Source organism: Anas acuta, chromosome 26 (genome assembly GCF_963932015.1).
Source record: "Anas acuta chromosome 26, bAnaAcu1.1, whole genome shotgun sequence".
Taxonomy (NCBI): Eukaryota; Metazoa; Chordata; class Aves; order Anseriformes; family Anatidae; genus Anas; species Anas acuta.
Genome location: NC_089004.1, coordinates 5,186,015 through 5,210,683, shown reverse-complemented (window position 1 = coordinate 5,210,683; position 24,669 = coordinate 5,186,015). Strand labels below are relative to the sequence as shown.

General features: G+C 57.8%; 1 protein-coding gene across 19 annotated transcripts in view; it reads left to right on the top strand.

Moving 5' to 3' along the window:
* GNG7 (G protein subunit gamma 7) overlaps positions 1–24,586 on the top strand; it is a 63,213-nt gene extending 38,627 nt beyond the window's left edge. For 9 of the 19 annotated variants that reach the window (XM_068661947.1, XM_068661948.1, XM_068661946.1 and 6 more), the window contains 2 exons: positions 17,039–17,157; positions 20,464–24,586. In XM_068661947.1, the coding sequence (XP_068518048.1) occupies positions 17,077–17,157; positions 20,464–20,589 (207 nt within the window). In that variant the 5' untranslated portion in view covers positions 17,039–17,076 and the 3' untranslated portion in view covers positions 20,590–24,586. Of the gene's footprint in view, positions 1–4,645; positions 4,730–7,942; positions 7,968–8,106; positions 8,131–10,823; positions 10,847–15,368; positions 15,394–16,603; positions 16,627–17,038; positions 17,158–20,463 lie in introns of those variants that run through there. The other 10 variants (XR_011090094.1, XR_011090095.1, XR_011090092.1 and 7 more) reach the window with 6 other exon arrangements.
* The last annotated feature ends 83 nt before the right edge of the window (positions 24,587–24,669 follow it).

Genomic DNA, 24,669 nt, shown 5'->3' with positions numbered 1-24,669 from the left:
TGCAGCATCCCGAGGTGCTCAGAGGCGGCGATGAGCGAACGCACTCTATTTATTTGTGTTTCCAGCCCTCGGTGACTAATCCACCTGGGTTCTCACCCTCGTGCTCGGCGGTTGCTTTTGCCTTTTCCTCTCCAAGCGTTTCCTACTCTTACACAACGGGCTGGAGCAGCCTTCCCTCCGGCCCGCTTACCCGCGCTGACTTGCGGGTCAGGGTTCAGCTGCTAAACTGGGTCACGGCTCCTCCTCTTCCCCACGCCGCTTATAAAACATCCTCCTGCCTTTGCTGTCGCCGAGCTTACCCAGCCAACTCCTGCTCTGTCAGGAAGATAAGCCGTGTAAGGCGCTTTGCTGAGTAACGCCGGGATTTCACCAAAAGTTGCGCCCTCGCGAACAATCCTGCCGTTGTCTGCTAAAAGCCCCGCGTAAGCAGGATTCTTACAAAATGAATAAGTGGGGGGGAAAATGAACTTTCTCCTCTTGCAGCTCTCTCCCCCCGTTTTTACCTTTATTCTTCATAACTGGAAACCCCGGGATGAACCTGGGTGCAGCGCGGGCTCTGCCTTCCCGGTGGGACCGCGGCCGTGCCGAGCGCTGCGCCTGCCCCTTGCTACTTCCCCCTTGCACCCCGGCTCCAGCAGCCTTTATGGGGCCTTTGGCAATTCCCAGGATGGGGAATTCATAGCAGAGGGCAAGGAATTATCTTGTAGTAGCTAGAACAAATCTCCATTTAAACTATTTCATCACTTAAAAGGAGTTTTTTAAAGCCCCTCGTGGACTCATTGCGCTCCGTGGGATTTGTGCTTCTTTTTGGCCAACCTGGGCGATGCTGCAGGCAGCGGGGGCGATCCTTTTCTTGCTCCTTTCACACCAAAACCCTGCTGGGGAAGAGAAGCTGCGTGGGCTGGGATGTTCCCAGGGCAGGGCTCTGCTCCAGGCTGAATCCTGGCACACGAGGAGGAGGAGGAGGAGGACGAGGAAGAGGAGGAGGAGGAGGAGGATGCTCATGTGGCCGTGGAGGAGGAGAGCACGGTGCCAGGGACTCTCCTGCTGCTTCCTCGTGGGCTTTTTTTAGCAGCAGTAGTGACTGTGATACCAAAGCAGCCATCAGCCGCCCCGGCAAACCTAAACACGCATTCCTCCCGAGATACTAAATCCTGCCTTTCTGCCTTTTATTTTTAGCCTAGGAGACTCCAGGTAGCTGCAGCGCTCTCCAATTAATGTTGGTGCGGGTAGCAGCGAGGCTCCCGTGCAGCACGAGGACTTTCACATTATAAAGCTGCCAGCCCCAGCCAGGGCCGAGCTTCAGATTTCCTAATTCCTGCCTTTTGATCAGCCTCTGGTGCTGCGTGCCAGCGGGTCGAGGTGGGCTTCCACCCCTCAAGGTGTCAGAAAGCTGCCTGCCCAAATCCCCATCCTGCTCGCCTGTTTCCTAGACTTGCAAACTACTTGGAAAAGCGCAGGAATCAGATTGGAGAAGTGATATTTTCAAGCAAAAGGGCCACAAAACAAGTCTGCATCCTTTGGAAGGCAGCTCGGTTGATGTCAGGGCGAACGGGTTAAGTGGTGGCGGTGAGGTCCAGTCTCCAGCTCGCTGGAATTTGAGGAATCGGCAATTAGCTCTTAGCAAAACAGGGCTGCTAGAAACTGCGCTTCTTGCTCGGTTAAGACCTGCCTCTTCCATACGTCTAAATTAAGTCCTGCAGACAGGCAGGAGCCGGTTGCAAACCCAGCCTGTAACGTGCCCTCAGTGCTCCGGGATTAAAAGGGAGACCAGACTGCTGCGTGCCGCTGCGCCGCGGCGTTCGTGGTGCCAGCGAGAGCGAAGGAGCCGCAGCCTCGGGACCACCTCATCCTAAAGGGTCTCGGGGCTGGGACACAGCTGCACAAAAAGCATCACCTCCATGTGCCCCCTGCTCGGCACCAACCTTCCTTCTCCTCCCGCATCCCCAGCACCGGGGTCCCCCGGTGCCACCGGGGCCGTGCCGAGTCCCCTCCTCGCGGCGTGCGTGGGCAGGGCGCTGCTGGGGGAGGCTTCCCCGAGCCGCCGTGATGCAGCCCGCTGACGTACTTTCTCCTGCATCAAAGTGACGGCTGCCTGGCTGCCTCGCCGAGCCCGGCTCGTCGTCGTCGTGTGCGTGTGTTTTTTGTTTTTTTTTTTTTTCTCTCTTCTGTTTAATATTAAAGTACAAAGCTGTGTCAAAACCACACGCTTTTTCGCTCTTTGAAGTGGTGCTGGCTAACTGCCTGAAAAACATTCTCCAGCGGTGGTGGAAAAAATCCCATTACGCTTTACAAATATTTTTGTTTTATGTCGTCCCTTTCTTTCAGAGGCTCGACAATAGTCCTCCGGGGGCTCGGGCTCGTGTTGCCGGCAGAGGTGGCCCGGCCCCACGGCCGCTCTGCCCTCAGTGCTGCAAACTCGCGGTGAAATTTTAAAGGATAATTTGGGTTTGGGTGCCTGGTTTTGAGCCTTTCTTTGTATGCTGCTTGGTGTATTTTCCTCCTCTTTGCTGCCCAGCTCTCGGCACGCTGAGAGGTGGAGGTAGCCTGGTTTTAAAACGTGCTCGGGGGCTGAAGTCCAGGGGCCTTTGAGCAGCTTGAGCGTGGTGCTGCTAACGTTAAATTATGGGGTTTAGACAAAAAAATATAATAAAATGAGCGAGGTTGGTTTGTCAAAATTAACGTGAAGTTCCCGAACAGGGAGAACTGGGCTGAACTTTGCAGGGATGGGAGAGCAAGAAGGGGAACAGAACAGGCTGGGGAGGCTGGCCGGGCGTTACGCTGGTGGCGCACGGGCAGAACCGCGCTGCAACGAGCTCTGAGCGAGGTTAATTTAATTAGCCAGGGGCTCGCAACCAGCTCCTTTGCCTTTGTGCATTGCGATGCCAGGCGTGCACGCCCAGGGAGGTTTTTCTGTTATCTGTGTCCAGCCTTGGCCCCTGACAGGGGATCTCAGGGGCGCAAGGGGTCTGCTGCAGCACACCTGGGCAGGCTTCCGAAACAGCGGCGAGATGCTGCTCGGATGAGTGCAATTAGCATGAAATTGTAGGAATGCGGGCCACGATGTACGGGCACACAGCTAGGCTGGCTCCTGAGTCATTTGAAAGGTTAAGGGACCTTTCTGCCAACCCAAAGGTCAATAAAAGCCTTCCTACAATACCCGAAATGCCAGCGCGCCTCCCTGCCGGGCGCTGCTGCTGGGTTTGGGGTTAGCGCCCAGGAAGCAGCAGCGTGCCCGGGGGCCAGGCTTTAAATGCATCAAAATTCGTTGCTTTTTGGAAGTGGGGTCTCAGCACGGACTCGGGGTTTGGTAGGTGTGTAGGGGCACAGGAGGGCTTTGCTCCTGAGCACGAGGAGCCGAATCCCCTTGGTTAAAGCCCGAGCGTGCCGCAGCCGAGGAGTGGCACGGGGTTTGACAAGCCCTGCCAGCGTGGTCCTTCATCCATTTGTGTAAACGGCCTAGAAAACGGGTAAAATTCCACTAATCCCTCTGTCAGTGAGCTTATCGGGGGATCCGAGTTTCCTGTTGCCCGTCCCCTGCTGCTCCATGCAACAAAAGGGCCGGCCGGAAAATCCCGGTGGTTCCTCTGCTGGGGCCCATCACTTGTTCCACTCTGGCTAACCTGCCTCTGCAGGGGTTAGGGTTTTCCAGTTTTGCCTCTGGCTTTTGGCTCTGTTTTGGGTCTTTAGAGCTGGAGCTTATCAACAGATGCTTTTAAGCTACGTGGGTGTGATCTAAACTATAGGGACATTGGGGAACGTGCCGGGGTGTGCGGCGGGCAGGGCGCTGATGGGCAGAGGTGTGTGTAACGCCTGCTTGATGAGGAAAATAAATTTCAGCCCTGCCTCAAGTCTCTGATCGACACACAAGGCTGGTTGTAAAAAAGGCTAAAAAAGGGAGAAAGAACGAAAGAAGCTTAATGTGATTTTATCAGCCGTGGCAGGGGATCCCTGCAGCAGCGGCTCGCCCTGGGAATGCTGCTGATGTGAAAAGTGCTGCGTCCTGCAGGAAAGGATAAAGGATGGATCCTTACTGCCCCGGCCTCATTGTGCCATGGGCACGGGGCTGCTCCTGGTCCTGGCACTGGCACCTTCCAGCCCTGTGCCCAAGCAGTGCTGCCGGTGCTGCCCTTCCAGGTGCTGCTTTGTGCACCGGCGGCGCGGAGGAAAAAGCTTTTGCCTTCGTCTCTCTTTCAGTTTCGGGTTAGCAGCCAGCCTCATCACTAACTTTTCTTTTTTTGCACAGCAGGTTAGCTCGCAGTTCAGAAATGGGAAGTTAAAAGTGCAAAACTGTGCTCCTGGACCAGGGGGGGGGAATAAAACCCAGAGGCAGAAGTGTCTCTGGCTTTCCACCCCAAGCCTCGGGGGTGCAGGCGAGCGCACGCCGGGGATGCTCAGGGCAGGGCAGAAGGCTGGCACCTGTGCCCAGCGCTGTAAATTCAGAGGAATTTGAAAGTTCTGCATGTACACGTGTTTTCGGATCCGTAGTAGGCGATTTGCTAAATATAATCCCGGGCGCTGTGAGAGCAGTCAGCAGGCCAGAGGCTGCCCCGCTACCTGGAGGCAGCTCGCTCACGTGCCTTCTGGTAGAGCCCTCTCGCACAATTTGCAAGTTCCTTTTTTAGCCTCTCTGTTTTATTTCCAGCCCCAGCCTTTCAAGGGCAGTTCCCAGCGCCGAGTCCTTAGCTCAGCCCTGAACCTCTGCCAGGCCAACGTGACTTCTCTTCCTGTAAGAGGCACAAAAGAAAACGACCTTCTGCTTCCTCTCCCCGTCTGCCGGACAGATTCCAGGGCCCGATGTAGGAGTTGCTCCTTGTTGCAAATCCTCACATGACGCTGCAGTCATCGGCGTTAACCAAAAGACCCAGGCTTGCATGAAAACAGCCACACAGACGCTGCAGTCACATGGAGATACTGGCCTTTTCTTCCAGCTTAATTATTCGGTGGCTGAAACAAGTGCAACGTAGTCATCGGGCTGCTGGGGCCGTATCTCATCTGCAGCTGGACGCGAGCCCCTGCGTTTTTCGCTTGCATGCAGCTGACTCGGTGGAGGTGGAGGGAAGGGAGCCAGCAGCTCTGCAGGGCCTTTGTGAGCACTGCCGGGCACCGTTTTGCCCTCTGTCGCCGCATCGGTGATGAAAACAAGATGAGAAAGCCGGGAGGAGAAAGTCACAAGACTGCTCCCCGAGCGGGGCGTTTTGTGGACGTAGGGAGAAAACATCACAGTGTGCCCCTCATGTGATGTGTCTGCTGCAAAAGGGCATCGCCTCTGCAGTGGAATTACGAGGCGCTGTCCCTGAGATGCAAACAAGTGGCTCCGTGCCTGGCTGGCAGTGACAGCACGGTCCTGATGGGTGTCCCCGAGCCATCCGGGGTCGTTCAGCAGCACCGGTGTGGGGTCACGGCTCTGAATCCTCACCTTGGGTTTCTTTCTCAGCCTTCGTTAGCACGAGGCTGCTAATTATGCAGGGAGGGGGATCTCGCTTTTTGCATTAGCAGAGAAACGCCTGCATTGAGCCACGTGCTGCAAACACCAGCTCCAGCCTCTGAGCTCTGAGGGTGAGACCGATGCTAAGCTGGGGGGCATTGCTGGGTCCGTGGGGGCTGGAGCACCGGGGGCTCAGCTCCTCCGTGCATGCCCCTGGGATGCACCCAGGGTCCCAGCAATTTCACATAATTCTGCCCTGAACCCCTTTCCTCCTTGCCCGTGGCTGCAGGTAGCTGTCCCCACGCGGGATGTTAAGGCCAGCAGGGATCGTGTTTGCTTCGAGTCAGGGTCACTGCAGGATGCTGGGGGGTGAGGGCAGTGGCCAGGGCTCTTTTCTTGCCTCTTGAGATCTGCACTCGCTGTCTGGACACATTGCCCGTGGCTGTCAAGCCGCCGCGTTTCTTCATCTCTGTTGCAACGTCGACGTTTCTTTAGCAACTCCCTGTCTAGGCGCTGTTTTTCAGGGCACGGTCGCCTTGATTCATTGATGGCACCATTGTGTCTAGAGGCTCGTAGGCTCCGTCCCTTGAAGTCGGTGTTGTTGCTCCACTCCAGCCCCGTTCGCAGGCAGCTCTGCAGCTTTCGGTGACTCCGCGGAGAGGAGCCGCGCGCGCCCAGCTCCGTCCTCGAGTTTCAGGTGGGGCGGGCGCATCAGATTTCCTCGCTGAGTCAAGCTGCAACCGCTACGACCTGAATTCAGCATCTCAGAGCTGCTCGGTGCTCGTTCTGCTGCTCACACCATCACCCCAGGAGAACTTGCAATGAGTAACCTCGCCCGCAGCCTCGCAGTGGAAGCACAGCGCCTTTGCAAAGCTCACAGCACAAAAAACTTCTTCGCCCGGCCGTCGAGCGAGCAGGCGTGACCCAGATGTGACCAGAGCAGATGCAGGGAGCAGAGAGGTGCTGTTTTTTTCTTGCGGCTGTTCCCTGGCAATAATTGCATTGCAAAGCAAAGGGAAATATTTTCGTGAGCAGCTCACGCTGGAGATTTCATCTGGGAACCTGGCAAACCAGCTCTGCTGTGCTCTGACCGGGCTGAAGCAAGGCCCGGCCAGACGTGTTCCAAGCTCTGCTAGCTGAAATGTGCTAAAACCCTGCAAAGAAATGTTCTTGAAAGACCCCTCGGGGGTTGTTATCTGCCTGCTGGGAGATACCTGGCTGGTGGAGCAGCCAGGAATGGAGCACGAAGCGTGCAGCTTTGTTTTAACCAGCTGGTGGCTGACTCCCCTCCTCGCTCCCCAGTTCCCGGTGTTATCATTTAGGCCGTTCCCATCTTCACTTCAGACGAGCTTTTTTTCCTAGCCAGGAGGTGAAGATAGCACCGGGTTTTGAAACGGGGCAGGCTGAAAACAAAAAAGCAAAGCAAAAAAAAAAAGCAAAGCAAAAAAGCAAAGCAAAAAAAAAAAAAAAGCAAAAAAAAGCAAAGCAAAAAAAAAGCAAAGCAAAAAAGCAAAGCAAAAAAAAAGCAAAGCAAAAAAAAAAAGCAAGGCTTTGTGCAGCAGAGGCTGTGCAATCCTCTGGCCCTTGGGGCCAACCTCTTCGTCACCCCTGATGGTGGTCAGCAGGAGCAGAGCACTGAGGCCGCCCTGCTTTTGGTAATGTGGCTTCAGAAACGCTTTCTGGACGGACGAAGTGTAGAGCAATGTTCTGACAGCTGAAAATACCTCGTGATTTATGGGCTTTCTTTGGAAGCCGTCTTAGATGTGCTGTAGCCAGCTCTCTATCAGCCCTCTTAAATTGCACAAAAGAGGCTAAAATGCTCTTGGCTCCCATTTTCTAGGAGTTTTTTTTTTTGTCTTTACTACACCAAGGCTCATCAGCGAGCTCGTCAGCACTTTTCTTGTTTGCTCAGCATCAGCTGGATGCAGCTTCCCAGTAGGGCGAGCCTTGCCTAGAGAACATTCGTACGAAGAGCACCGCTTATCTCCCTGCGCCTGAACAGAAGGCAGATCATTTTTTAAGCAAATATTTTTGTCCTGAGCTCAGGGGAGTTGTTTTTCCCGAGCTTGATGGCTGCAAATTCACCCTTTGTGCAGAGCCGGGCACGAAGCTGAGCCCCACGCAGGCAAACCCCTGGTGGGTACCACATCTCCTGCGGGTGCTGTCTCTCGTTCCAGTCTCTCTGCTGCTGATGTCCCAGGGGATGAATCCCCAGAGCCACGTGCAGCACGCGTCCTGCTCCTGGCTTTGATCTCTGAGGCTGCAGAAAGCGAGCTGAAGGGGGAGACGTCACCGCGGGCTGCTCGGACTGCTCGGCCTCAGCGCAGGAACAAGTCTGCAAGGGAGGAAATCGGCCTCGAGTCCTGCTCCGAAGGCCAGACGAGCGAGGGTGACGCCGGAGCAGCTGGCCCCCGCGTCTCCACGCAGGATAAATCGTCCTGGAGAGCACCGAGTGACCTCAGCCCAGCCTGCGGAGGAGCAGTCCCCGCGGTGACTCCGAACCGCGCTGCCCGCGGACGGTCTGCAGAACTCATCAAAGGTTAAATTAGAGCCAGAGCTGCTCCCCTGGCTTATTCAGACGTGTGTGTGGGACCAGACGTCTGCCCTGTGCCTTCCTCCTCCCCGCTGACGGCGGCGCCGTGCCGGGGGAGCCGGGGGAAATGCCCCCGTCCCCACGCGAGGCAGCTCGACAATGAGCCCAGGTTTGCTCTCCCCGGGGCTGGCAGCCTATTTTTGGCTGCCTCGACACGCTGTTTGAATGCCCTGTGTGTCAGAGCTGCCGGCGGTGCAGGGAACAAGCCCTGCTTCTCTTTCCATAGCATTAAAAAAAAAAAAAAAAAAAAAAGGTAGCTCAGGGGCACATTGTGCTGGGAAGGCTCCTAACGGCTCCCTTACCCCGATTATTTACCAGCTCCCTATCTTCTCAAGCAGCATTGAGCAAGCCCGAGCCCGGCCATACAATGAGCATATTGTAGCCTGTGGTTCTGATGTAATTCCCACCAAACACTCTTTCCACAATGAAAACTTTAAGTTGCTTGAAACCAGGCTCCTCGCCCCCTCCGTCGCGGCGTGCAGAGCTGTGTCAAGTCCCAGCAAACACGCTCGCCTCTCGCCAGCAGAGGCTAAAATAAGCACAGCGCTCCAGGGAAGGGTATTCCTCAGCGTTTGCCCTGAATTCTTATTTTAGGGCTTTCTTGTAATCTTGCTTCAGCTCCGTGCGGCTGCCACGGGATCCTATTTTTGGGGAGAGGCAAAATAAGCTGGAGATAAGGAGAAGCACGGGGGGGGCTTCACCCCAAGGCTCCCCGGGGGCAGGGGGAGTGCTCGAGGTGCTGCTGCCTCTCCCGGAGGCTCGGGAAGGAGACTTGCAGTGATAAGGGAGCTTTTATAGGTCTGGGAATTTTATCTGCACATTACAGCCACCGGAGCCTCTGAGTGTGTGTGCGGCGGGGACCTTTAACAGCCACGCGCTGCTGATTGGGAAATTCTCCGCTGCTTTCTCTACCAAAACACCGCAAACTCTGCCAGCTGACTCAGCCCCGTGCCCTCACCCGTGTTTTCTTTTCTTTGCCCTTATTAAAGAGCCCGGCATCTCCCCATCCCATTTCCAGTGTGGTTTTGGGCCCCCCAGGTGGGAAGCAGGAGGCTGGGGCAGGGCAGGGACCAGGCGAGGAGAGGAGCGCACGCGGTGCCCGCGCTCCCCCGGCCGTGCTGGGGTTTCTCCATCCCCTCTTGATGCTGTTCGGGTTTGGGGGAAGGCTCAGCAGCCCTGTGAGGCGCAGGGTTCTCCTTTTTGGGGTGTAGAAAGCTCAGGAGTCATTTCACGACCTGCCACCCACTCAGCCCCCGGGGGAGTCGCAGCAGCCGCGACCGCAGGCTCAGCCGGAGGCTGCTCACTCGGCGTTGGTGCAGATAATGCTCTCAAATCACCCGATCCCGCAGCAAAATTGCCTTTTGTACACGAGGCTGATGGGTTTGTGTGAGCCCCCCGGGGTGCCCTGCGTACCCTGGTAAAGGAGGGAGCTTGCACCGAGCTTCCCCTGCTGCTCCCAACGCCCTGAGCGCTGCTGCCCGCGGCCGTTCCCAGCTCGGATCCGTGCGGCTCTGGGAAGCTCTCAGGAAGCTTTGTGACACTCAGCCTAAACTTCCCTTCCTTTTATCTCCTTCTGTAACTTCTTGCAGCGGTGCCACCGTGCAGCCCGGCTTCCTGCTTAGTCTCCGTTGGCCTCGCTTCAATGCGGGGCTGCTATCAGGAGCTCCCAGGCCAGGACAAACCCCGCGGTGGTCTAGCCAGGATGTACAGATTTAGTCCTCGGTCTGCCAGCTGAAATCAGTAAATCAGGGCCTCCTTCGGGCCAGAATTGAAGACGTGAGCGTGTGTTTGATGAGCGGCGCGGTGGAGCTGCAGAACCGAAAGCGCTCGAAGCGGGGGAAGTTTGGGGCTGGTTTCGAAGAGCACGGAGGAAGTTTTGGGCCCGTCCACCTGAGGAGGAGGCAGAAATGCTGCCGAGGAGATGGGCTGGGCACCTTGGGGCTGCCAAGGGCCCGTGGTGGTGTCTGCAGGCATCCTGCAGCTTTACTCATCTCGGGCAGGAGGGGAAGCTGCAGGTGAAGGGAGCAGACTCAAAGCGAGAGCGCGGTGTGGGGCAGGGATGGGAGGTTTTTGGGGTGCAAAACCCCAAAAGCCCTGCAGCAGCCCCGGCACTGCTGACACGCACGTGGCAGCGGTGTAAGGGCTGGGGCTGCTTTTCTGCTCCTTGCTGAGCACTCCTGCAGGTCCCGTGGCCACGCACCCTGCGGCCGCTTCTTGCAGCAGAGCTCCCGTGGCAGCCACGAGCTCGCAGTGCTTTGTGTGCAGAGCCAGTTGGGGTTTTCCCCTCCGTGCACTTCGTGTGCTGAGTGAACTGACCAGAAATGCAGGCAGGATGAGGACGGAGCAGACCTGGCAGCACAAATTCGGATTTACTGCACTCAACCCATCACAGCCCCTGGGCACCTCGAGCAAAGCCCCACTTTGGTTTCTGCTTTAAATGATAAACCAGAGCGTTTATTTTGTTTTTGGCCATCCACACCATCCGTGGATGAGTGCAGGAGCCCAGCAGAGCCTCCTACCCCATGAGCACAGAGCTTGGGAACCTGCAGCCCAAAAACCCTGCCCGAAATCTGCCCTAGCTGGGTGGCAGGCGCTGGGTGCCGACTGGGGGTGACAACCGATGGGAATACCTTTGCACTCTGCTGTTATGTTTTGTTTTTGTTTTTGTTTTTTTTTAAAAAAAGGCACAGTCTAAAAATAAGCGTGGAGCTCTGCGGTGACTCACGGTGCCCGGTGCCGCACAGAGGCGCTGATTGTGTGTAATTGCCCTGCCCGAGGAACCACCCAGCCGGCGCCGGAGCTGCTGCAGATGGGGTGGAGAGGAGGTGGGGGCCGCATCCAGACCACCGGGGGGGCTCGGGCTGAGCTCTCCCGGCAGGTGCATCCCGGGGGATTTGCGCTCTCGGCCAGGCAGCCCTTTCCTTTCACGGGAAGGAAACTGAGAAATTGAGCTGCGCATCTCCAGGGATGCTTCTCCTTCCCAAATCCTTGGTCTCTCAGCTGCCCTAGTTTCATTTCAACACACTTCAGCAATTAATGGGATTTCTAGAGGCAGAGCTGAGCCGGGCTGGCACCTTGGAGGCTGCAGCGGGGACTTTGTGCCCTACAAGACGTGGCCAGGTTCCAGCCTGCTGGAGCCGTGATTTACCTGGGCAGGGACAACGTCCGGAGGGACAGTTTGTAACTGGAGGAGCTTCTGGGCACTCCTGGTACGTGTTTATTGCTTCGGCTCCCCTGCCCTGTGCTGCCCGTGCTCTTTGCGCTCCCGGTGCCGCAGAACGAGGCGGTGGAACGGAGCCAGGCTGTGTAAACGTGGGATGAACCTGTCCTGAGCAGAGCTTCCCCCCCCCTTGCGCCTTGAAGGCAGCGTTTCCCTGTCCTCCGGGACTGCTCCTCGCCACGCTCTCCCCGAGTATTGTCCCGCGCCATAGAAATCTGGAGGTCTTAAAGAAGGAATAAAAAAAAAAAAAAGAGGAAAAATTGCTGCACTCAGGAAAAAATTCAATAGCTCATTCAGCTGTTAAGCTACTGATGCAGGAAGTGTAAAAGAAAAATGGAGCCGGCTTTGTTCTGCCCAGACAAGGAGTAAATGCCATCGCCCTAACAGCCTTTTTCTGTTCCAAAAAAGCATGAGGTCATCTCCAGAAGCAGGAACCGCCGGGCGGGTTTGTGCTGGGTTACCAGCACTGGGCTCCCCTGGCCCCAGTGCTGCTGGGGGGGTTTGGGAGCAGCCCTGGGGGGCTTTCGGGCAGCTTCCGAGCTGCCACGGGCCCTTGTGTGCCCACCCGTGGGTGTGCTCGGGGACCGGGTCCTGCAGGAGCTGCATGGAAGCGTGGCACTGCTGCCTTTTTCCCGCTAAAGCCGAGTGATTTGGGGTGAAACTCATTGATTTGGGGGTGCAGACCCGCTCGTTAGCTGCTTGAGTACTCGGTGCATCCCTTCCAGCTTGTTTTTCAGACAGATCCTGGATGTTGAGTCCCACCGAGGGAATCTCCTCGCGTCGCACCCTCCAGCACCGTGCATTAAATGCCCCAAGTTGTGCCCTGAAGCCTCTCCCCTGCTGCTGCCCTGTGCTCTCTGTGCACGCTGGGCTGCCCTCAGGCCACCAGGCACTATAAAATCAGCACTGCAGTGTCACGGATGGCTTCATGCACCTTTTTGGGGCTGCAGGGTTGGTGCCACCGCTCAGCGACACGGGGACCCTTTGCAGAGCATGCAAAATGCTGCAGGAAAACACTGCTGGAGCTCGTGGGCATTTCCGTGGAAACTTTGGTCAAAAAACACTCCAGGAGCATTTTCTCTTCCCCTGAGCATCTCTCCAGCTCCCTCCATCAGCACGGGCTCGCAGCCCACCCCGGTAGCTTGTCCCCCCGGCTCCTGGTGTGGAGGACACCCGGAGGATGCCCGGAGGATGCCCGGAGGATGCCCGGAGGATGCCCGGGTACGGCCACAGGAGCTGCTGGAGCTGCTGGGCACCAGGAGGTGCATCATTCTTCAGATGCTTTTCATCAGGGATTTCCATCGCCAGCGACCTCATGGCTGTTTTTATCTTTTGGGGAGGGGGGGGGAAGAGACAGGAGCAGCACAACCAGCAGTTGCTCAGATGTTGGCTTGTTTATTTAGCCTGTTAGGAGTGGCTGCTCCCAGCTATGAGAAGCATGGGAAGAATTCTGCAAGGAGAGGGATCAGTGCATATTTCTTGCCTAGCGTCACGCTTCCTGCCAGCAGGCTGGAGAGGCGGCGGGTGGGAGCGTGCAGGTGGCAGCGCTGGCTTAGGAGAGAAAAGGCTTTGTTGGAGCGGCGTGAGCGATGGGCAGCGCCGGCTGCCAGCCTCGTGGGGCTGCCCGGCACGTCTCACAGCTCGGGGGCACGTTACAGCAAGCCTGGCTTTTTGCTGACACCTCCGTGGGCAGCAGTTTCGCCCTCGTTGTGTCCCCCTCCAAGCCCCGGCGTGATATTTCGGGGCACGGTGGCACCGGGTGGGTGGCGCAAGGCCGGCGGTCCCCGCGGTGCCCTCGCCAGGACGGAGCGAGGTCCGGGCTGAGCCTTCCCACGTCGGGAGGTGGAGGAGAGGAGTGAGAGGGCAAAAACCTTTTGTGGAACCCGGCCGGGAGGCTGAGCTGGAGGCGGCCGCTGTGCCGGGAGCCGCTGCTGAGTCACGGCTCCTCCACGGGCGGCTGCTGCACGCGGCTGACTCAGGGGCCGCGCTGGTTGCGCTGCAGCAGCCAAAATCGCGCTGCCTTCGCCATCTACCTGGTACACGGAGAGCCAGCTGATGCAAAAACGCCTCCCGTGCCCGCCCGCGTTGACGTCAGGGGGCTGCACCGAGATGGTACCGGGGGGGCAGGCGCAGGGCAGCCCCGTGAATGCCCTCCGAGCGCTCGTCACGGTGGAAGCAGCGGGGTACCCGCAGTGCCAGGAGCACCCTGCTTGTGAACAGCACAAACCCTTTTTGCTGGAAACGTGAGGAATGCGAATGTAAGGCCTCTGCTTGTGCCACTCATGCTGCTGGGATCCTTTACTGGGATCCTTCCGATTCTTCTGTTTATTAACAAAACCGATCTCGTGGGGCACGATGTGATTTTCCTCGAGGCAGAGTCTGAACTGGTGCAGGACGCCGTTGGGAGCATCCCCGCGTGCTTTCGGTTCATAACACGCACACCGGTTTGAAACAGCAAATCCCCCTCTTCCCAGAATTTGTCCCGACCTCACTGGTGGGATTCTGTCCTCCCCTGCTCTTCCCAAAAATAGGCAGAAGCTCATGGGGTGGCTGCGCCGCAGCCAAATCCTAGCTCGGGACTCGGTTGCTTCATTCTCGGGGTTGCTCTGTCCCTCGCCGTGCTCCCGGCTGGCTCCCTGCCTGCGTGCTGCAAGACCTCGAAACCTTTCATCACTGCCTCTTGTCAGCCGAGACCTTGAAACACCTCTGGATAGCAGCGCCGCAACGCTCGCGCGTTCTCCTGGTTTTCACCTTCCCCTGTAGCTCTTTAACTCACCGCAGCGGTGGTTTTCGTGCACTGCCCTACAGCCGTGGAGGTGCAGAGCCTCGCTGCAGCTCCCTGAGTGCCTCCACAGCCCGGGTTCAGCCCTCCGGTGAGCCCGGCCAGAGGAGCAGGGAAGGGGGAAGGCAGCCGGCACCTCGCAGGCACCGCGATGACTTCAGCCCCACTGGAATTGCTCACTCAGCCCGAACAACTCCTGAGTTAACGCTGTGCTAATCCAATGGAGGGATGTCCAAAACAAGCCCCAGGAGGGGAGCAGCCTGCCCCAGGGAGGTGCAGAAACACCGAAACGTTCGCCCCTCTTGCAGGAAGGAAGCCGGGGGCGTGTGTGTGTGTTGGTGATGTGATGGGGACAGGAGGATGCGCACGAGACCTGGCTGTCCCGACCGTCCCCTGCTTCCCCTGCAGGCCCGGCACAGCTGGCACCTCCCTGTGCATCTCCAAGTGCAGAGCGAGTGAAAACACAAAGCTCGGAAGGGGGACACCCTGGCTGTGCCCCTTGTGTCACCCTGATTTGCACCGCGTGCACCTTTCTCCAGCACATTTCTGCCTGGCTGCTTTCCAGACACCTTCACCTCGCCGGTTCCTTACGCAGCCGGCTGCCGAGTGACATCTTCAAAGTTTGCTTTGGCTTTAAAAAAAAACCTTCCCGAGGACGCCCTTTGCGTGCCACGCAGCGACCCGCTGGATCTTCTTTCTGTGCTGAGGGCTTCCAGTCGTTAATGACGCGCTTAGTTAATTATTCACCGGGGTGCAGGAGCCGGTTGTGAAGTCCTGCCAGGCGGAGCCGTCCCGCAGCACCGCCGTGGTTGCACCGGGTCCCCCAGCACGTGCCGTGGTCCGGGCTGCAGCACCAGCTCTCGTCATGGAGAGCTCCTGGGTCCTCCCGGTGTCCCACACAGCAGCGGTGGCCAAGAAGGGAGCAGAAGAAGTTGCAGCTTTGGGGTTTGTTGCCATAAAACCTCCAGCTCCGTGCCACTGACGCTGCTCCGTGCACTGGGACGAGGCAAGGCGCGTTGCTGTTCCCAGCAGTGGGGTCTCGCCGGGTGCCAAACTGCAGCACAGGGCTCCCGTCGGCACAGGAGCAAGGGCAGGGAGGTGCCTGCACCTTCTGGGTGCCGTGCCCACCGAGCAAAGCGTCCTCTGACTTACACGTCTTGCTTTTCAAGGACTAACCCCACCACAGTTCAACGCCACCACCACGCAGCAGCGTGTCCCCGTGTCCGTGGGGCTCTGTGGGGCCGGCACCGGGCTGTGCCTCTCTCCCCGGCACGGCGCTGCCGCGGGCCCACAAGTTCCTTTAAGGAGCCTGCCTTGGGCTGATTCATCGTCCTTGTTCCATAAACAGGAAGCTGGAAAAGTACAAGCAGGTGATGCTGCGCTGGTGCAAACACAAATTACAGCCCGGTGCTTGTGTTTTTTGTTGTGTTTTTTTTTTTTTTTCTTTCCTCCAGCTGCCTGCTGGCTCCGTACCCAGGTGAGGAGCTGTTTTATCAATGAGCAGCGGACTTTGCCGGGACGAGGTCCGTCGAGTCCACGGCGTGGTTGTAGGAGCGGCGTGACGTGGAGGCGGCTCCGTCCCCTTCCTGCCGCTGCCTGCGCTGTTTGCAGTGCCCTGAGATAACTGCTCGGCACGCAGCGGGGATTTATTAGGGCATGCAAATGAACAGGGGATAACCACGAGTAGCTGCTCGCAAGCCAGCTGCCCAACGAGCCAAACCTGCCTGCTTTTTCCAGGGAGAAATGAGAGGAGAATTGAGGCAGCACTGGCACAGCCGATGGCCAGGTCTGTGCCGGGGTCGCTGGACATGGCAGAGGAGCTCAGGGGCTGCAGCACTCGCTGCTGCAGGAGCCAGCTGTCTGCCAGGTGAAGCATCCCAACCTGGAGGTGCTGCTTTCTCCTGGAAAAGAATCTTTTTCTTGCAGCATTAGGAAATGGGAGCAGGGGAGGAGGCTCCTTGCCCAGGACCCCTCCTGCTTCTTCCTTCCAGTTTGCGCAGCACCAAACCTCGTTGCAGCAGCCCGTGCCACCCTGAGTAACACCTCCCAGGCCTCGAGGGGCAGAGATTCCCAACCTCTGGTGGGCAGAGGTGAGGCTGCTGCAGCCTCTCCTGCTCCCCAGGTATTTTTTGCCCCGGGGCTGTCGGGCAGGGACCTCTGAGGCCACCTCTGCAGCCGCCCCGTGCAGACAGCGGCACGGGAGAAGGATCCTGGCTCGGTGCTGCAGCCCCCGCCTCTGTCCCACGCCTACAGCCACCGTGATGGATTAGTCAGTGCCAGGTCACTCCGGTCCTGCAGACAAACTTCCCCTGGTGCTTCTTGTCCTTTCCTGGGAAGGCTCTGTGACCGCCTGGCATCTCCCTGCCGGGGCTCCCTGCCTGGTGGCGGCAGGGACCCGGCCCCACCTTTCTTACTCAAAGCCTTTATTACTCCGTTATTTTCAGGAACTATTTGCAAACTTCCAGGTTGATAGCACAGGTCTGAGTCAGACGGTATCAAACATTTCTAGTTGACTCTCTGAGTCTCACGGTGCGGAGGAAATCCTGGCAGAAGCAAGGGCCGGGGCAGGGCTGAGCGAGGCAGCGGGGAAATGAAAAGTGAGGGTGAGCACCCAGGGCGAGCGCTGTCCCCGTCCTGCTCCCTGCCTGGCTCGCTGCAGTCATCACGTGGCAGGTTACCCCAGCTGGAAAATCTCTGTTGGTGTTTCCAGCCCCTTTCCTGAACGCGTTTTGGCAGGACTTTCTGCAGAAAACGCTGTGTTTTTCCCCTCTCGTCGGCAAGTTTCTTTTTTTAATCCAAAAAAAAAAAAAAAGAAAAAGCCCAAAGAAAGAGCACTAAGAGTGCTGTTAAGAGGAAAGGAGAACTTGCAGCAAAATCAGGAAGCTTTTGGTTGCTGCCACCAGCTGAGAGCCTGCGGGAGCCTCCTGCACGTGGCCGTCGGGGCGAGGACGGGCACGTGGTGCCGCGGCTGTGGCGGCGCGGTGCCAACCCCGCTGTCCCCTCCTTGTTTTGCAGTGTTCTCGCGTGCTGGGGCCTAGAGCCGATGGCAGACAATGTCAACAACTAACAACATAGCCCAGGCCCGCAAGCTGGTGGAGCAGCTCCGCATCGAGGCCGGCATCGAGAGGATCAAGGTGAGCGCAGCGCACGGGCTGGCACGGGGCGGGAGGGATCCGTGCGAGGGCTTTGGGATTTCCCTGTGCGTGCTGCACGGTGTCTCCAGCCCTGGTGTTGCAGCTCGTCCTGACAAAAGCCCATCCTGCAGCACTGTTTGTACCCAAGAGGTGAGATCACGGCACAGGGAGCTTCTCCTGGAGCCTGGGGCATCAGAGGTGACCGCACCGTCCGGGGGCTGCGGGCTCCTGGAGGTGAAGGCACCAAAGCTGCAGGGGCCAGAGCCAGCAAAGCCAAACCCCTGGGCTGGGTGTGTGCTTCTGTGTGTTACAACCTCATTTCCCCATCTTTTTGCTCGATATCTCCGCTGCCCTTTGCATCTTCTCTCGGAAAGTCTCTGCCTGTGCACTTCCTTCCCAGCTGCTGCTGTTTTTCCCTTTCCTTTCAGACGCAGAGTGACGGAGGCACGCGCTCACTTCTGCTTTCAGGCACGTTTGGGGTGGAACTAGGGAAAGTTAATTCAGCACCACAGCTGTCCTGGAGAGTGAACTGGGGTCTCACAGCCACGCTGTCCCCCGAGGGGCAGCACTGGGTCCTTTGGCAGTTCCCTCCCTATTCTGGGAACCTCCTGGGCGATTGTGAGCTCTGGGAGCAGCTTTGCTGAGGACAAATATCAGCCTGTGGGCAGCAGGGCCCAGGCGCTGTCACTCCTTAGCCACAACCCTGCACCCCCAGCTCAGGGGGACACCCCGAGGGGCTTGGGATGTGCAGAGAAACCGGGAGCAGCCCGAGGGAGGCAGGAGCAGGAGGCAAAAGCTGTCGGTGGAAGCTCCCTTGGCAGTGAGAAGTGCAAAAGAAACCCCCGTGCACGGCGATGAGAGGCACAGGAAGAACGAAACGCTGTAAAATCCCTAGGTGTGAAATCCACCTGCCAGTTTTTAATTTAGCATCTCCCGGTCCCAAGATGTTTTCTTTGACTTTCAGTCCCTGCTCCGTCTGCAGCAGCAGGTCCTCTGCCATCTGCGTGCAGGAGGAGCTGCTGCTGCTTTGAATATCTGTTTGCTTTTCAGCCAGCCTGAGGTTTTGTAGCTGTTTTTAGGGCCACCAGTTTCCAGACTCGGGCGAAGCACCCATCAGAGAGGCCATTTTAGGGAAGACAAAATAAATTACAGGTCTTCCCCGGCCGAGACGTTGCTGACTCTCCTCGGGATGACTGTGTCTCCGCTCAGGATCCCAAAGTGTGCGCGCCGGGGAGGAGGCAGGGTGTGTGTATACTTAGCGACCTTTGTAGCTGTGACTATCTTAAATGCTTTGCTGGGAAAGAACAACAGCGCTGGGACCGCAGCACGCTGCTATTTGGGCTGAGCGGGGAAGACGTGCTGTCTGGGCGAGCTTTCAATAAATCCTAAATCCACAAACCCTGCTCCGAAGGGAGCGTGCCAGGCCAGGCAGCTCCCCGAACACGGCGTCAGACCAGTCCTCCTGCGCCGTGCGCCTTCCTCCAGCTGCTGCTTTTGATATCCTGCAGCTGAAGGCAGCGAGACGTGGGCTCGCCTGCAGATAAATGAGCTAACGTGCTTCAGAGGTGAGGGGAAGGGGCTCCCTGCGAGCTGCTGGCGGGGCTTTGCCCGCAGCAATAGGGGTACCACGAGTGCCCTGGCAGGACGGTGGTGGCGTGCCTTCCTCTCCCCAGTGCCTCCCAGTCTGTGCGCCCAGACCCCGAATGGTCACGGCTGGAGCCCAACGATGAAGTCAAAATGTGATTTTCCTGCTCCCCAGCCCCAGCAGCCCACACATTTGCCAGCCACCTCTTGGTGACCACGTTTTGCTCGCCCTCTGCTTGATTTTCTGTAAGCGCCGGGTGCAGGTTTCCAGGCCACTTGCTCTCGTAACAGGTTCATCCCTGCTCCCGGCAAGCTAATCTCTTTCTCCTTGCTTCGCTCGGAGATTAGGAGCAATTACTGTCTTATGTGAGTAATAGCTTTAATCTGGAGGCTTGACCTTGTCTCTGCAGAGCAGTTTTTGCTGCTGGCTCCTGCAGGGGTTGATAAGCACCACGTTCAAGTGCAGGCCGGTAGCAGTTGGTGCTGGAGGTGTTCATTACTGGTGAGCACTTCGATACTTGCTGCTGCAGCAATATCTGGCAGCTCCCACGAGCCCAGGCTGCAGGGAAACCTTCCCAGCCAACACGACAAGAGGACGGAGCCCATCCCGTGTTGCCAAAGCGCAGGTTGAAGGGATTTGCCCAAAGCTGCAGAAAACCGCGCGTTTGTCGCAAGCTTCCCCTCCTCGCTTGGCACTCTCAGGTGCTGCTGAAAGGTTTAATAATCAGAGCACCGGGCTGCCAAGTCCTGTTGGGCAGGTTGCATCGCTCTGCAGGCTGAGGAGCCTTGGTTTTGTGCCACCGTGTCCTCGGCAGGGCTGCAGGGCGCAGCGCACCCCAGGGCGCAGGGGACCCCAGGGCGCAGGGGACCCCCGGTGGGTGCCAGGCACAGCACTGGGGGGATTGCAGGCAGGCAGCCGGTTCGGTGGCAGGCTGGCAGGGCTAAATCCGAGCACAGTGGGTGCCCCTCGTGCCCCCGACGTGAGGTTGTGCTGCACAAAGAGGGGTGAGCAGCCCCCGAGAGCCCCCGCCACGAAGCTGTGCCGCGGAGCCCCAAAGGCTCCCATCTGGCAGATGCAGCGCGGTTGCGTGCGTGTTTGGGGTTGGCCTCGTGTTCAACCAGCTATTAAGTTAATTAAAAAAATGGCTCTGCTGCGAGCCTCCAAAGCTGCCGGCACCTCCCTGCCTCGACTCCATCTGTGCCTCCCTCCCTCCCTCCCTCCCTCCCCGCTGCCCAAGCGTGCGGCCGTGCCGCTGCCCACCGCCGCGGCCTCTTCTGCCGGGCTGCTCTGGGCTCGCGGTTCCCAGAATACATCTTTGAACTAAAATAAGCAGGGCCTTAAGTAATAGCTTCTGATGGTTTCAAAAGCTCCGTTTTTAACATCAGAGGACGGCCACTCCGGAGCTGGCGTTTTTGTTCTTTCTCTTTTATCCCAAGGCCTTTGAGAGCCAGGGCAATAATATCTCTTCTGCATCTCCTGCTCTCGGCTGGCAGCCTTTTTCCCAGACTCGTCGCTTAATTTATGTCAGACCTTAAAACCCTTTTTCCATGCCCATTTCCCCTTTTCATTTTCAACCATCTCTGTGAAGTTTCTGTTAGCAAAAGCCGCGTTAAATCTCACCACGGAGCCCCGGCGAGCGCGGCGCCGTCCCCTCCTCGCGGCGCACCCCCAGCCCTCCCCTGGATCTCCTCGCTAACCTGCTCTTCCTTCCCATCCCTCAGGTCTCCAAAGCATCCTCCGAGCTCATGAATTACTGCGAGCAACATGCCAGGAACGACCCGCTGCTGGTTGGGGTGCCCGCCTCGGAGAATCCCTTTAAGGACAAAAAGCCTTGTATCATCCTATAGCTTCCCTCGCCCAGGCGCGTGCCATCTCTCCGGCAGGGCAGCACCGTTCCGTACCACCTGAAAAACCAAGCCACAAAACCTAAAACCGCGCCGAGGGGTAAACACTAACGTCGGATTCACGTAGAACTTAAATCTCAACCAATTGCGAGTGCTTTAGAGACGGGTGGCTGCTCCTTGGGCAGGTGCCGCACTGAGAGGGGTCAAAATTTAAAAAAACAACAAAAAAAAAATAACGGGGTTTGGGGGTTTGGGGAGGGGGCGGGGGGGCTGTTTTTAATAGGGAGATTCCAAATTGGTACCGGGGTGCTGGAGGGAGCGGGGTTTTTATTGCGTTTGCCAACGGGATGCAAGGGGGTACCGGGACCTCGCCGTTAGGGGCGTTGAACCAAGGTCTGGGTGGATCTGACCTGATTAGTTCCCAATTAGCACGTCGTCGTTTCAGCCTGCTGGCTCCGTTTCTGGAGAGGGAACGAGGGAGAGGAGTCCAGGCGGGTGGCGATTTGCTAGAAAACTAGTACAAAAAAAAAAAAAAACACAAAACAACCCACCCCAAATCACAACTCGAAAAAATTGCTGTTGCAAATGAGTAAATCGAGCGCCGGGGAGGGGGCACGGAGGCAGCAGGGGGGGTCCCCGTCCCACACGGCGCGGGGAGCCCTGAGAGCTGGTGGCTCATGGTGGGGAGCTCCCAGCATGGGAACCGCCGGGGTCGGGCACCTCTGATCTCCTCGGGGTTTTGGGTTCTCTGTGGGGTTACCGCTGTTTTTTCCCAAACAGGACTGTGCTGGGGGCGGGGGGAGGGAAGGGGCTTTCTGCAGCGCAGCACCACGCGAGAAACCTTTGGAAACGGCCTTTGGGAGATTCTGGATCCCAAACACTACAGCTGGCAGATTCACCAGGGCTCCCCAGCGCCCTCGCTCTTACCGAGAGCGGGAAGTGGAAAAAGTGGAAATCCTTCCCCCCGGCCCCGCTAGCTCGGGGAGATGAGGGTCAGGCTGTCGGGCAGTCGGGCAGCTCCCATCCCTTGGCCATCTCACCACGCCGTGTGAAGGGGAAGGCGGCTCGGCACGGCTCGGCACGGCTCGGCACGGCGTGCGGGGAGGAGCGGGGACACGGTGAGCAGCCCCCCTGGCACTTGGGGACAGGTCAGAGCTCAGGGAAGTCCCCACCGCATCCCACAGCCACCTCGCTCCCCGCAGTCACGGTGCCGTGGTTTATCCGAGCCCAGCCTGTTTGTGCGGGGCAGAGCCCGGGGCTCCGTGGTGAGGAGGAGGAGGAGGAGGAGGAGGAGGAGGAAGGCTGATGCTCCTCGTGGTAGGCAGCGGCCCCGTTGGGTTTCCTAACCACGACACCGGTACCCATTCCCAGTTCAAGTGAGTGCAGGCACCCGATTCTGTGGTCTAAAATAGTTTCAGAGGCTGTTTGGGGAAGAGAAGGACAAAAAAAAACCCACACCTGATGTGAAAGGCTGGGAGCTTCCCCGTTCCCCCAGGGATTTTTTGGGCACGGGGTCCCCGCACTGGTGCAGGCTGGCGAGGCGAAGGCAGGGGGGGAGAGGAACGGGGCCGGTGACCAGGGGGGGCCCCAGGAGGCTGCGGTGGCGGAGATGCTCCATTCACACTTCTTGGTTGCAGGCATCGCCCTCGCTTTTTGAAGTGCGTGATCACTCGCATTTTTAAACGAAGTTGGGGTAAAAAAAAAAAAAGGACAAAACGCGTTTTTAACACTACCACCAACCGCAGCACCTCCCGTGTTCGTCCTGCAGCCGTTTCCCTGGGGTTTTTTGCCGAACTGAGAACTCCAACACCACCCCCCCCCCCGTCTTCCCTGCGTCCCACAGGTCCTCCCCATCCCACCGTGAGCTGCACCCGGGGGAATTTCATTCGTTTCCCTCTGGGAATTTGTTTCCCTCCCGGCCCCGCTCGCACCCCCAGCCCGGTGCCGTGCTCGTGCTGCGTCCCACCGCGCGCCCACAGCTCCGCGCCGGGCACCGGCCACCAGCAGCGAGGTGACCCCGAGGGCGGCTCCCCGGCACGGCCAACGGGCAAAACCTTTTTTTAATTTCAATCTCATCCAGCATCACGTCAAGCTCCCGAACGCCGCATCCGTAGCGGGAAGCGAGCGCTGTCCCGAGGGTTTCGCCGCAGCAGGGCTTTCTCTTCTCCAGGAGGGAATTTCCTCTGTCCTTAATCTCGTACAGTTCCAGCCTTATTTTTCTACTCCAGATCGCTGATTCTTCCTCTATGTTAGAGACCAGAGCTTGGTGCTATAGCCGGTGGGCCAGGCCAGCGCCCGAGCTGCAGGGCAGTGACACAGCCCCGCGTCCTGTCCCCAGGGGAGCGCACGCATCGGGCACGGCTGCTCCGTGCCCAAACCTGGCCCCGGGGTGCCCCCCGCACCCCAAAACCCAGCGGGAGCGAGCCCTGCGCCCAGACCCCTCCGCACCCACCCCACGCCACCCGGACCGGCTGCGGGTGCTCTGCCGGCGGGTCCGGGCAGCGGGTTGGGGTCAGGGAGTGTCCCCCCCCTTCCCAGTGTCGCACCCCCGGTGGGCACCCGTGGCCCCGTGCGGAGCCGTGGTCCTGGCCAAATCCTGCGCCCTGGGGCAGGTGGGGGGCTCGGGTCTGGTGCACGGCTGGGGATGGGAAATGGCTTCGGAGCTGGGGGGCCGCCTGCACCCAGCCCACAGCCAGCTCCTGTCCCTCCGGGGGGGGGACAGTGGGGATGGGGGTGCCCGGCTGGCTCCCCGCGGTGCCGTGCGCGGAGGGACGGAGGCTGCGGGGGCCCGGCCTCGCTGGCGGCTGCAGTCGGAGGCTCGCGAGGGGGGAAAATCCTCAAAGTTTTTTTTTTTTTTCCTTTTTTTTCCTTTTTTTTAATGTTTTTTTTTTTTTTTTTTTTCTCCTCGTCTGAGTAAATCGGTGATCATACTGTAGATGTTTTTGTATAGCATAAATATAAGTGCAAATTACGGTAGTTGCTTGTACTTTGTTAGTGCATTTGCCAAAAAAGAAAAAAAAGAAAAAAAATGTTAAAAAGAAAAAAAAAAAAAAGACACTTTTCAGGACTTTTTAAGTGCTCCAGAATGCTAACGGGGGGGGCGAGGAGGTGGTTGGTGCCTCTTTTGTGCTGCTGCTCAGGCGTCGGGCAGCCAGTGCCAGCTCAGCGCCGGCTCCACAAAGGCCTTTTTTTGGATGTAAACACATGCCCAAATCTGCCTGAAGTTTTCTTTTTAGCATGTGGTGAAGCTGCTGCCAAAAATAGAAAGGAGAGGGACCGGAGAATAAAAGGGAGAGAGGAAACGTAGCTTCTATTTAATTTTTTTAAACCGGTCCCGTTTTCCTCGCCCTCCCCTCCCTGTCTCGGGGACCTTCCCGGGGGCGCAGCCTCGAGCCCTGCACAGTGCCCGCGTGGCCCCGCAGCTCCCAGGCGGCTCGGTGCTGGTACCGGTGCGGGTACTGGTGCCTGTACTGGTGCTCATACTGGTGCTGGTGCTGGTACTGGTTCCAGAGCCAGGCACGGTTTGGTGCCAAGCAGCCTGGCCGCAGATCGCAGAGCTCGGGGCTGGCCCCACGGCGCCGCCGTCCCCAAAAATCGGCACCTTTGGTGCCCCCAGCAGAGCCCTCTTCCTCCGAGTACTTAAAAAGTCACCTTTATTTAACAAAAAAGTGAAAATAACGCATTTACTTCATCGAGAAGAAGCCACGCGTCTGATACTTTGCGCTCTTTAATTTTTCTCTCTGGTCTATTATTATTATTATTATTTGCCAAATTCTGATATTGTTGCCAAACGCGAATCAAGGTTTGTAAAGACTGTACTTAGGAAGTAATCGGTGTATGTAACGTAGGCTCCTCATAACGTCTGCATTTTTGGATCTCTGATTTTTATTTCTGGTGTGCCATAGACCAATTTCTTGCACAGTGTTTAATATTTCGTGGAATTGTTGTTAAGAAGTGAATTGATAACACAATAAAAAGGCTCACTTTTCATTTTGCCAGACCTCCTGCCCAGCCTGTCGTGTGGGGGGCGCGTGGGGTGGGTGCCACCGAGCAGCGTGGTCCCGGAGCTCGGCGGCGTTCCGG